The sequence below is a fragment of the Camelina sativa genome, chromosome 14, assembly GCF_000633955.1.
Source record: "Camelina sativa cultivar DH55 chromosome 14, Cs, whole genome shotgun sequence".
NCBI classification, from domain to species: domain Eukaryota; kingdom Viridiplantae; phylum Streptophyta; class Magnoliopsida; order Brassicales; family Brassicaceae; genus Camelina; species Camelina sativa.
The window spans coordinates 2,217,652-2,230,675 of NC_025698.1; the positions used below are offsets into that span (position 1 = coordinate 2,217,652).

Genomic DNA, 13,024 nt, shown 5'->3' on the forward strand with positions numbered 1-13,024 from the left:
CGAAACATTCTCCATATCATAAGCTCGCATATCTTCCTAAAACAATGAAAATAATACAAGAAATCATGATTCATGGCAAACACACAAGAGGTATATTGAGGTAGTAAGTTCCTGTTATAAGCAAACAGTGAGTATACCTCGAGTTGTAACTCTTCCATAACAAGTAAAGTTTTGTAGTAGTTTGCATAGTTCTTTGCTGTCAGACCTTCGTTCAAATCATCCGGGATTTCCTTCTTCTCAATCATCTCTCTAATCTCCTTTGGGATTTCATACCGAGGAAGCCTATTTTTAAACCTACGATCTACCACCTTGGAAGGACGTGATCCCATCACATAATCATCCACAGCAAAATCTTTCTTCGGAGCCCTTCTAGTTCTGGAGTAAGGCCTCCTAGAAGTGAGAGAGCTCGATATATTATCCTCAGCCAAAAGGAAAACAACCCGCTCAACTCTATCATCTCCCCAGTCAACAGTAACAACAGTGGTGTGTAAACCGATGTCCTTGGGCTTACAAGACACCCAAATAGTAAGAGTATCACCAGGTTCAAGCATCCTGTCTTCCAGAGTAAAAGTTTCATAAAAGCACTGTCTCTCTTTTAAGTCAGAATCTTTGGACGGCGGTTTCAAGATGGAGAGGGTAAAAGAACCCTCAGGGTTTGATGCATAGATTTTGGTCCACAAATCCACAGGCTCATCGGTAGTGTTCTTGACAGTGTAGGAATCAAAAGAAGTCTCTCCAACAAGAATAGATTGAGGCTTGTCGTTCTTAAACGGGAAAGGAACAGAAACAACAACTGGACCTTCATCTTATGGATTGTAACAACCAGAAGATCCATCATTCTGATAGTCTATGAATCCAATCTCACCCTTGTCCGCGATTACTGATCACTCGTCATCCGACTTGTATCCTCCTCCACTCACACTCATTGCTGATAACAGAATCTGAAACATAAAAAAAAAAAAAAACACAATTTTTACACATTACATGCGAGAAACAAATCACAATGATGGTGAGACCGATGAAGACTAACCAAAAACTACAGAACCAAGCGAGTGCGATCACAACAAACTAAGTTCCTCTAAGAGTAATCAGAGTGTAAATCAAAACCCAAAAACCGAAATTGAGCATAAGAGCAAACGAAATTGAGAGGGATTGGACCAATACGTACTCAATCCTGTAAACGAAATGGCTGACACTATTGCTTCGAATCACACTAAGAAACGGAGAAGCAGCGAAGCCAGAAGACTAACGCAGGAGGCTTCTAAGGAACAAACCAACACTTGAAAAGAGTGAGTGAAGAAGAAGACTGAAGAGTCGTAGAATATTAAATTTAATTGGGCTCTATAGTTTTGGATTTTTTATGGGCTTAAAAAATTTTGAAACCCAATCGATTAAAGTAAAATTTTCTATTTTTTTTTTTTATCTTTATATTTATTACTGCGACGGACTTTAAAGGTTTGATCATTGCGTATGTTCTAACTTCTAAGAATTTGACCTTTGGAGCCGCCGTAGTAATTGGTCATATTTCTACTCATGCAAATAAAAATAAATAAGATCATATAGTAAATGTTAATCCGCATCGAAATTCTATAAGTAATTATGTTATCCTATAATTACAAAGGTAAAAAAAAAAAAAAAAAATCTACTGATTTAGCGTTTCGGTATAATTGAAAAATACAGCGTCTTATTGAAGGTTCATTGATGGTTGTGATTAAATTGATATAGAAAGTTCATATGATGGTGCTACAAATACGTGTTAATATCCTATAGTATTTTATGTAGTACTATTATTATGTTTCTTGAAAAGCTAACGACCATAGTAGTATGTTGTTACACTGACATGCAGTTTCTAGAATCAATTCAACCGGCTAGGAAATTGTAAGTTTAGCAAATTAAATCCCGTGGTAAGCTTAGCTCTAGACAAATATGACAGAAATTGGTACTAATTGCTAACTAGATGGGTAACAAGAGGAATCTTAATAGAGTTGTAAATTTCGTTTTTATTTCTTTTATGAGTGAAGTGACAATATGGTAGCCTTCCTTGAGTGTCTTTTCATAGCCTCTGCCTTTTTTGTTCTTGTTAAAAATTAGCAAAATTAATAGACCTAAACAGATACATATATTTAAAAAATGTGTGGAATTGGTAAAAACTGAATAGAAGAGGCATGCTGATTTTGTTAGTCTGCTAGCCTATATCCTTTCCCACTCTCAAAAGCCTATACCTTATCAAGTCCCTGTTCTTTTTTTTTTTTTTTTAATGTATTACATTATGCTTTGACATTTTAATTTTTCTTTTACAGAAGGAAACACTATATACATCCTTGTAAAGATAAAATCATAAGTTTACTATATATTGACTCGTATACATCACAAATCACTTAGTCTTTTGTTGTATATGGTTTTATCAGTTGTGCATGTATTTGGTTATACAGGTTATGACGAAGTTGTTATGGTTAAACCAGTTACGATACCAGTTGTCCACACAAATGACTACGTATTGTATACTTGAATAGTCCACGTCAATTCTGCTTCAATTGTAACCTAAGTTTCCCTTTTCATTTAGAAAAATGTATTAAAAAATAGGAATTGTCTTGGAAGAAACACAACTGATCATTGTCTGTGTAATTTAATCATATGGCTCGATATTTAACAAGAATCTTGGTTAAATTTAATACTACAATTAATTATTATAAGTGTTAAGAAGGCGTTGTTGTTGTGAATGTGATCAACAAAAGCTGAAAGAAGACAAAGCATGAGGAAACAGATAAAAGACAAAGCATGATTTACACAAAACACTCTCTTCACTTTCAGGCTCTCTTTCTTTAGTTTATAATCATTCCCTTCTACGTTAACTGGTCCAGTCCCTGTCTCTTACAAATAATAATATTATTATTTTATATTAAAGTTTTTATATACACAAATCGAAATCTCGGTTTTTGAAAAAGTTCTTAACGAAAACTTTGTACCCATTAGGAATCTTTGAATTTGTTGGAAAACAAAATCTTTGAATTTTTTGAAAACAACATGTCACCTAAATTTCCTTCATCCAAATCTTCACTCAATTTAATTATTGATGTAGTTTTTTGTTAACAAAATGTACATTTAAGTTCATAGTATTTGTTGCTTGTTTTCTAACTAGATTTAGCTTTTAACTTCATAATATTTGTTGATTGTTTTCTAGTTAGATTTAGCTTTAGTTTGATTAGGAAGGATACTTTCGTTTCTAATACTCCTATCGTTTTCACAATAGAATTATAATGAAGGGTCTTTCACATGTTTGATAGTAAGTTCCCTAACGTATTTTCTATCCAAAGTAAAATTAATCATTAAATTAAAATAGTCAAAAAGAGCAAAAGATAAGAAGAGTGAGCTTTGAGGTTTATGAAGCAACACAAACTTTTTTCAGTCCTACGATAATTACAAGACTGGTATGAATTCACTTTTCCTTTTTGGCAATTATCATCAAAATTAAAGTGGAAATAGAATATTTCTTTATGTATATTTTCGATATTCTTGACGTAAAACCTTATATAATAAGCATTACAATATGATTATCTCGGGGACACACTACTACTGCTAATAACAAAGAAAAGTAAAACCCTATTTCCCTAATGCTAATTTGCTAAATCAAAAGAATGATTCAAAAAAAAAAAATCAAAGAACTTCCATCTGTCCACTTGGCAGTTTCTGATTTGGTTAGTTGATTGCCTGCACATAGCAAAAAAAAAATCACAAGTTGTGTTAGCAATTGTGTTCACAATTCACATTACACACAATTTACTGAACAAATTTTTTTTTGGTAATTAAAATTTCTAAGCAACAATAATTATTTACCTTACAACGCTGCTGTAAAATTCACATCCACCAGAGTTAGCAAAAAAACCTATGAATATTTCGAACCGGATAGACCACAGAACCGCCGGTATGTGAAAATTGGTTAACCGAGGCCAAAATTATAATACAAAAAAACACACATATCCTTTATCCTACACCTGCAAACCGGAAATTACACGGTAAGATAAGTTAAAAAAAAGCTAAGCGGAAATGAAAAATGTAAAAAGAAGAAACTGAGAAAATTGACTAACCTTGTTCCCTTAGAGTTTAAAGTGGCAATGGAATGTCTCCATCACTCTCAAAGAACCAATAACACTTTTGTTCACCTGACAAAAGCCAATCCAATTCTACCATGAGTGAAAAAACAAAACATTTCATCATTTTTATCAAGATCGCACGAAAAGAATCCTGGTTTCAATAAAGTTTAAATCTATTGAATCATTATTTATGATTTTATTGCTGATGCATTGCAGAGTTTAAAGCAGTTAGACACACACACAAAAAAAAAGACAAAGGTATGATAATATGCAGTGGACAATCTTATCAAGCTTCAATGTTGGGTTCCTTATCCTAATCTGGATGCAAAACCAAATGGGGTCCCTTTTCACAATCAGTTGGGTGATCTTAAATGATCTGAGAGGAGTAGCCTCATTTCTTGGTTGAGATATATTACACCTTTGCACATAAATGCAGAATTGTAGATTGGTCTCTCTATTAGACTTGCTCTATTTGAATCTCAGGACCACATATAACTTATGGACTTCTTTAGTTTTGGACCATCTCAAGTCACTGACACCGTGACTCAACATTTTTATCTGTTTCTGTCCTAATTTGTCGGTTTGGTGATCATTAAACTAAAAGTTTCAGAGATTAATTTGCTCAACAGTTTAAACTATTAACCTTTGATGCAAAAGAAAAGAAAAATGAAAGAAAAGTTACCGTAAAGAGCTGAAAATGAAAGATCTCTGTGTTGTGACTAGAAGAAGCTGAGCTCGGTGTATCCCCGGGAATAAGGTAAGAGCTCTTCAGCTTGGACCCGTGAAGTGGAGTAACTCGTTGTTCGCTTTAACCTATTATGAGCTGACTCCACCTCTGCGCAGAAAATGCCATACACCGGTCTATGATCTGAGAACCGTGACTCTCCTCTTACATAAGATAACTGATGCAGTCCTTCACCGAACCACAATATCCTATCACACCTATTTTAAAGAAACCCAAATGTCAGATAAAAGATACTCATATATACAGAAGTTCTTGTTTTCTTGCTGTGAAATAGACAAACTCACCAAGCAGGAGTGCGACGTTTCTCCTTAGGATGCAAATCATCTCCAGAATATCTATCTGAGTTCCTTGAGTACTTGTACGTTGGTGGGAAATAGATCTTTCCTTCGTTCCATCCCTTAAACACATGGCCTCGTTTCTGCTCAATTCTTAACTGCAAGTATACATTTTCGGATATGAACTTCTTCAGCCTTTTATTCTGTGTATTAGATCTAAGTGGTATGTACAAACGTACCTGGTCGTTTTCTAGTAAAGCTCTCCAGTTTTGCATCTCAACGAGTGCTTTGGCAGATCGATAAGACAATGCTATACGGTAATTTAGATCGCCAAGCCATATTATCCGGCTGAACAAAAAAGGATATGAAAGATTGGTATCAAGAAACTGTTGCATGCAGTCCAATTTGAATATAAAGTATGAAAAGTAAGATCATCAATCTTACTCATGCTGAAGGATGTTCTCTGGTGATTTTTCTTCCTCTGAACTCTTAACGCGAGGAAACCTCGTTTTCTTGAGTATCTCCATGACATCAGAGTTTCTCTTTAACTCATCACCTTCTTTTTGTCCTGAAGTCAAGTGGGTACAAACGAAACAAAAGCTTGTTTGATGGAGCAACATGCTTATTGAGATTGATCCCTACAAAAGAACCAAAGAGGCAAAGGCATTATAACAAAGTGGCTAACAAACTCACAGAACAGACCACTTTGTAAAGAAGAACAAAATCTAACCTTATTTCCGNTAACTGATGCAGTCCTTCACCGAACCACAATATCCTATCACACCTATTTTAAAGAAACCCAAATGTCAGATAAAAGATACTCATATATACAGAAGTTCTTGTTTTCTTGCTGTGAAATAGACAAACTCACCAAGCAGGAGTGCGACGTTTCTCCTTAGGATGCAAATCATCTCCAGAATATCTATCTGAGTTCCTTGAGTACTTGTACGTTGGTGGGAAATAGATCTTTCCTTCGTTCCATCCCTTAAACACATGGCCTCGTTTCTGCTCAATTCTTAACTGCAAGTATACATTTTCGGATATGAACTTCTTCAGCCTTTTATTCTGTGTATTAGATCTAAGTGGTATGTACAAACGTACCTGGTCGTTTTCTAGTAAAGCTCTCCAGTTTTGCATCTCAACGAGTGCTTTGGCAGATCGATAAGACAATGCTATACGGTAATTTAGATCGCCAAGCCATATTATCCGGCTGGTAAAAGGATATGAAAGATTGGTATCAAGAAACTGTTGCATGCAGTCCAATTTGAATATAAAGTAAGATCATCAATCTTACTCATGCTGAAGGATGTTCTCAGGGGATTTTTCTTCCTCTGAACTCTTAACGCGAGGAAACCTCGTTTTCTTGAGTATCTCCATGACATCAGAGTTTCTCTTTAACTCATCACCTTCTTTTTGTCCTGAAGTCAAGTGGGTACAAACGAAACAAAAGCTTGTTTGATGGAGCAACATGCTTATTGAGATTGATCCCTACAAAAGAACCAAAGAGGCAAAGGCATTATAACAAAGTGGCTAACAAACTCACAGAACAGACCACTTTGTAAAGAAGAACAAAATCTAACCTTATTTCCGAGATAACCCATCAGTCCTCTGCCAACACAAGACACTTTCATGTTCTTGACGTGTTCTCTTAGCTCGCTTTTCACCCAAATTGTTAAGAAAACACCCACCATTTGTTTGCTAGCAACTAAACAATACTGCGAAGAGTTCCACGGTATCCTATACCCGTTCTCGTTAGCTGCAGAACCTGGTGAGTACAAGACAGTGCTTGGAGAATCTCCGAGACCATTATCATCATCTGAAGACCTTGAGAAGTCACTTGGCCGTGAAAAATCACTCGGTCTAGAGTGGTAATCACTTGGTCTAGAGTAGTCACCACTTGGTCTAGAGTAGTCACTGGGTCTTGAATCACTAGGCCTTCTGGAATAATCACTAGGCCTTCTGGAATAGTCACTTGGCCTTCTGGAGTAATCACTAGGCCTTCTAGAGTAATCACTAGGCCTGTGACTGCTGCTACTACCACGGAAACTCGGGTCGAAATCACTTGGCCTGTGGCTGAAGAATACACGGTCACAGACGCTGAAACGACGGTCAAGACCTGGCTGAGGAATTGAAGGATCGTTCCATGTACTACTTGGGGTCTGAAAAGACCGTCTGTGGAAGAAAGTGGAGTTCTTTTGCCTTGTGGATCCAGAGAAATCAGCATCAAGCTCTGCCATAGGCACAGGGACAGGGGAAGGTGTGTGATAACCGCTTGTTCCACTAGTCACCCCTGGTCGGTTATTGAGCGTTTTTCTGATAAGAGAGAGCCATTTCTGAGCAGGTCCATTGTCTTCAGCTCCAAGGACATTACCAGCATTAAGAGGGACAATCTCTTGGAATCTGAACCAAAAGCAAAGATTGAGGGAGAGAAGATTTCTAATGAAATTCATAAAAAAAACAAAATGATGTCTTTTTTTGAAGCATACCCGAGTACATATATATCTGCAGGAGCTGATGAATGAAGCCACTCATCAAGGTTTAAATCTGAAGGAGGAGAGCGTCCAGCAACGTTCCAGGTAGCTACAAAGATGCTGTAGTTTTGGACATCAATGATCCTAGGATTCTCATAATTCATTCTCCTTTGCCGAGCTTGCTGCTCCCAGTTCTTACTAAGTTTCTCTGTGAAACCATCAGTAACATAAATAATTTGTCTAGTCAGATCAAACAAGTTAAGTATATTTATGAAATTACCAGTTTTGGTCTTCTTGATAGTGGGAGGTGCTTTCTCAGCTGAGAAGCTACTTCTGTGCTCCACGGATTCAACTCCTTTAATTAACAAATCAATCAATATCAGAAACAAATTTAGTTAAGATTATTCCCCTCAGAAGAGACAAAACATAACGCTTCAGGAAAAAAACAAGAACAAGTAAACAAAACTAAGTTAAAAGAAAGAAAGAGAGAGAGAGAGAGAGAAAGTACCAGCAGAAGTAGGATCATCAGCTTGAAACTCCTCTGTTTTGCTTTTGATATTAAACCATTTCCTGACCATCTTCTTGGACCATGCCAGCTTCAATTCAGAAATCCAAAATTCAAAAACATGTTCATCTCGAAAAATTCCATAAAGTTGGGAAAAAATATATAGAGAATAAATAAATACCTTGTTAGTCTTGGATTTGTCTTCCCTCATTGTTGCTTCTTCACAAGTGTATGTCTGTGTGGCTCTTTTCTTTTATTTTTTTGTGCTCCTTTAGCAGAAACTCAATCCATACATGAACAAGAAAAAGAAGAAGAAGAAGAAGAAGAAGAAGAAGAAAGGAGAAATCTTTACCTAAACTCAAATCACTGCCAAAAACGATGGAAACTAAAAAGCTCCTAAATTTCTTTGAGTTAGAGAATTGGGGGGGAAAACAGACAGAAACTTAAACAAACGCAAGTAAGAATATTAGAATCTGGGTTTCTCCCTAAGAGACAGAGGTTTAAGATTCTGAAGCTCTCTTTTTCTCACAGAGGGACAAAAGCAATGTGAGGGCTTTTTGGTTCTTGAGAGAAGGGTTTTAATGGCGGAGACAGGTAAAAAAAAAAAAAAAGGAAAATGTAAGCAAAGAGAGAGAGAAAGAGAGAAGAAGAACTTAAAATAAGAGAAAGTGTTGAAGAGACATCAATTCTTGAAGTAGACAGAGGCGAGACAATGAGGGCAGATTTTAGAGTGAGAAAGTTAAAGTGAAAATATTAAAAAAAACAAGAAACTAGAGAGAGAGAGAGAGAGAGAGAGAGAGAGAGAGAGAGAGAGAGAGAGTGTTTTGCTTTTGAGAGAAGAGAGAGAGCTTCGTCGTCCTTGAATGAAACGGCAAAGTTAAAGCAGCGTAGAGAGACTCTACAGTGTTTTAGTCTTCTTCTTTGCTCATTCCTTTTTCCTTTTTTTTTTTTTTTTAATTATTTTGCTGATTTCTTTTTTAATAGTAAACAACTAATTACGGAGTAATTAGTTTTTCTTTTGGAAACTTTTTATTCATTTAATTTAATATCACGATTTGACACAACCATTCTGATTAGATTTTCCAAAACGAAAATTTAATATTGACAACGTCTGTCTAATTTAAATCGCATTAATTTACGCAAATAGCATATTTTGTCTTGATCTCTGTCCATAAACCATAACCATCATAAATTTTGTTCATATAACTAGTTTTTTTTAGATTTAGGGTAGACATCACACTTAAGTCACATACATCATGTTCATGTATATGCATGTAGGTTTTCAAGTCCCGATTTCATATTTCCAAACAATCATAGAAAATGATTAACAAACGACTTTTAATTACTTTTTACTAATACAAAAATAAATGTTGAATGACAAAATCCTTTTATGTAATTTGTGAATAATCTTGTAAAACTATAGAATTCCGCGACAATCTATGATTGATATAAACATGCCGGTTGGTTTTGTCAACTCTTAAGTAAAAAACTTATCATGACATCTTGTAATAATAAAAGTGATGGTCGAGAAGTTTTTTTTTTTTTTTATCATAATCATTTGGCCAATAAGATGTCTCCAAAAATGTCAAATAAGTTTTTTAATTGATTCATTGGTGATTAAATTTAATTTTAAATAATAATAATTTGAGACTATATATACAAACAACTGAGACATAATCGTTTGGTGAAAATTAATATGTACAAGTGGAAGAGAATGAACCAAAAAGTAATAGAAACAAGAGAGAGTTTTTCAATTTTTCCACAGAAGGATGCATGCGAAAGTTGTGTGCGGTGATTTGACTGATAAAGCACGAATAAAGCTTGTGTGTATTTTTAAGATAACAATTACCACAACCCTATACGCTCGGGTCGGATGTGCAACCAAATAACAAAGATTACATAAACACTAAAGCAAGATACTGTTTTTTTGGTAATTGGTATATAGAGGAGCAATACACACGCTCTTCTCTTGGATGGCTAGGTTAGGTATTGTATTGGTGACAACTTGACCTGCACGTAGTTGTTAAGCTTATGGATTTAAAGGATTTGCAATGGCATTATCTGTAATTAAGATGTTTCTCAAAATGGTTAAGCTTATTATATAAAGATACTTAGTATTGACAATACAGTTAGGTAGTTGTTCTTTGTGATATATCTATCTGTATATATACTCGTTATTTTTTTTCTGCAGAAAAAAAATAACTCAGCGAAGAAGTAGATAAGAACATGTTTGCTGAAACTAGTTTGATTCTTATATCAGTTTTCGTTAACAAACTGATTCTGTGTTTCCATTTGTATTTATTCCTGAAACTCAACTAATATATATTACGTCTATTTGTAGATTTTTGTATCTTATATCACGGATTCACGATAACATCTTTTTTCTTGTATAACATTTTCTTTCCAAGATTTTGGTCTACCAAACAAAGTAAAAAAGCAAAAGAATTAATACTATTAAAAGTAAAAAAAGAGAGAGAGGTAGAGAGGAAAAAGAGAAAGAGATAAAGAGGCTATGCTATATTGCTATTGTTATAGTTTGCCATATCATCTTTCCCTTTCAATTTTTTTTTTTGGTTGATATTTTCACTTTGTTTTCGCCAATTTATCTTTATTTAAATAATAGTATTGAGTTTCTGATTTTCCTGAAATTTGATGAATATTTTATTTTGTAGATATATTCTTTCCTTGTATCACAAATGTTGGACACAAGATACTGTTTTAAAGTCCACTCGCCACTGATATCAGGAGTTTGCGTTCCCTTTTTTCTTGAGACTCCCAATTTTCGTATCTTTTTAGTTTCATTTTACTTAAATGTTTTCTTTTTTCTCAAGAACACTCCGTATATAGAAATACTTTTTGCAACAACTTTATTTTTTCTAAGTCACTAGTCATTAGGGTTAATTATAAAGCAATGTAGATGAATTTCTTAGAGTATCTAACGATCTTCATCAAGCTATATAAGATTCGCTATTACAGCTTTCAATCAATCTGTAGACGCAGTTCAAAAAGAAAGAGACAGCACACTCCAGTTTAAACATTCACACCGTACGTGCACCGGTGCCATATTTATGTATGATACAGTATGATCTAATCAGTCTAATTAATACCATATAGAAATTTCTATATAATTCATTCATATTTGGGTTGTTATTTACAATTTATATATATGACAAATCCACTTTTGATTGCTGAAATCCCACAAACCTTACTTTTTTTTGTGTTGACACCCACAAACCTTGTAAAATGTATATAAAACTATATACCTAACTTAACTAAAAGAAATACGGAAAATAGTTAAGAATTTGATAATGGCCTGACGGCGGAGAATTCCATGCTGGGGCAGCCCAACGTCCCATATGATTTTAACTAAGCCTCTCAATCAATAGATTATCGATTTTAAATTTATTTATACAATAAAATAGGCATAAACTTATCGAAAAAATGATCCTAAAATACTTGAAAATACAAAGATAAGCTCCACCATACATCGAACACTCATGAATGCTAATCATGATTAGCATCTGCTACACCATTAATTCGTTTTGCTAATTGTGCTTTGCCCCATCAAAATATGTCCATCATTATTTACACACAATGGGATACGCAATATCGACATTAACAATTTTTATGTTTGCTCAGACGTATAGACGATTAATCATATATATATAACTTGATGATTGTATTCCAGATATGATTTGTAGTCATTGTTTGAGTATTCTTAAACACGTTTAAAAAAAAACATTAAATGGCCCATGTTGTTCTCAATTAATGTTTATTGATTTCTAATTATCAACACATGCGATATATATTGACAAACACAATTATATAGGCCAAGACTGATGAAGGAGCGACTAGAAAGTAAACAGATCAGGAAGAAACGATACATATATACATTTATTCGTGTCGTCAGACTCATATATATCTGCCCTTAATTTTACGATAGAGAAGTTCGCTTTATTTTGTGTAACCTATCTATTTTATATGAGTGGACTTTCATTTATTGGTATCTAATCAGCAGGATTTTTTTCGTTAACTTTGTCTCCACGAACTCGAAGAAGATGTATGCTAGCTTCCACATTAGTCGAACACTAAGCAACGCATTTTTTCCCTTAGATTTAAAATACATTTCTCAAATATGGTTGCTAGTTTAAAGAAATAAAAGTTGGGGAAAACCGCAAAACAAATGTGAGCCAAAATTTTGGAAAGAAGAAAAGAAACGATCAAGGGCATGCAACACATTAATAAAGTCGACCTATTAGGGAAAAAAAAGTCGACCTATATATAAGTTTCCATATCCTGAAATTCAGGATTCAAACATCAAAATTATACAAAGTCCATATCGCAATCTTTGTGTTACCAATAAATTACAAATCAATAGGGTTATAGTATCATTAGCGAAAACTATTATTTTTGTATTTTCTATGTGCCAATTTGTTTAATGGGCGAAAGAACAAGGGACATGACCAAGTGGTGTCAAATGGATGCGCATTTATAATGTTACTCTATATTTGCCATCTCCAATACAAAAGGATATTCCTTAATTTGGTAAATGTTTTCTTACACTGTTGAGCTCAATCTTTGAACTTTTTTTTTTGTCAACATCTATTTTGATTCAAATTAACCGGAGTGTTCTGTCAGAGTACAAGAAAGGTTATCTAAAGTACGAAAGACACATTTCGCCATCTCATTGACTAACAAGTTTGCCGTGCGGAGAATAAAGATAAAGAACACAGATGAGAACTCTAATGTCATGAAGTATCCCAATTAGTTCATTAAATACCTTGTCACTGTGCAGGAGATCGACTAGAGATTTTGAATCGGACTTGATGAAAACATGTGAGAAAGCTTTGTCCTTTGCTGATTGCAGTCCCGCTTTGACAGCTAAAGCCTCGCCCTGGAGTATGGAAGCTACAAAAGTTTCACCGGCTGATTCCTTG

General features: G+C 34.6%; 1 protein-coding gene and 1 pseudogene across 1 annotated transcript; both read right to left on the minus strand.

The window, feature by feature from the left end:
• Positions 1–935, minus strand: part of LOC104739083 — a 3,924-nt pseudogene extending 2,989 nt beyond the window's left edge.
• LOC104739085 (type IV inositol polyphosphate 5-phosphatase 6-like) lies at positions 3,469–8,881 on the minus strand. Its single transcript, XM_010459334.2, has 12 exons — positions 8,269–8,881; positions 8,091–8,178; positions 7,863–7,937; positions 7,598–7,790; positions 6,692–7,511; positions 6,406–6,599; positions 6,213–6,321; positions 5,983–6,131; positions 4,774–5,033; positions 4,086–4,160; positions 3,835–3,992; positions 3,469–3,708 (listed from the first exon to the last, which is right to left on the minus strand). The coding sequence occupies exons 1-9, from the start codon at positions 8,296–8,298 to the stop codon at positions 4,811–4,813; spliced, it is 1,881 nt and encodes a 626-aa protein (XP_010457636.1). The 5' UTR covers positions 8,299–8,881; the 3' UTR covers positions 3,469–3,708; positions 3,835–3,992; positions 4,086–4,160; positions 4,774–4,810.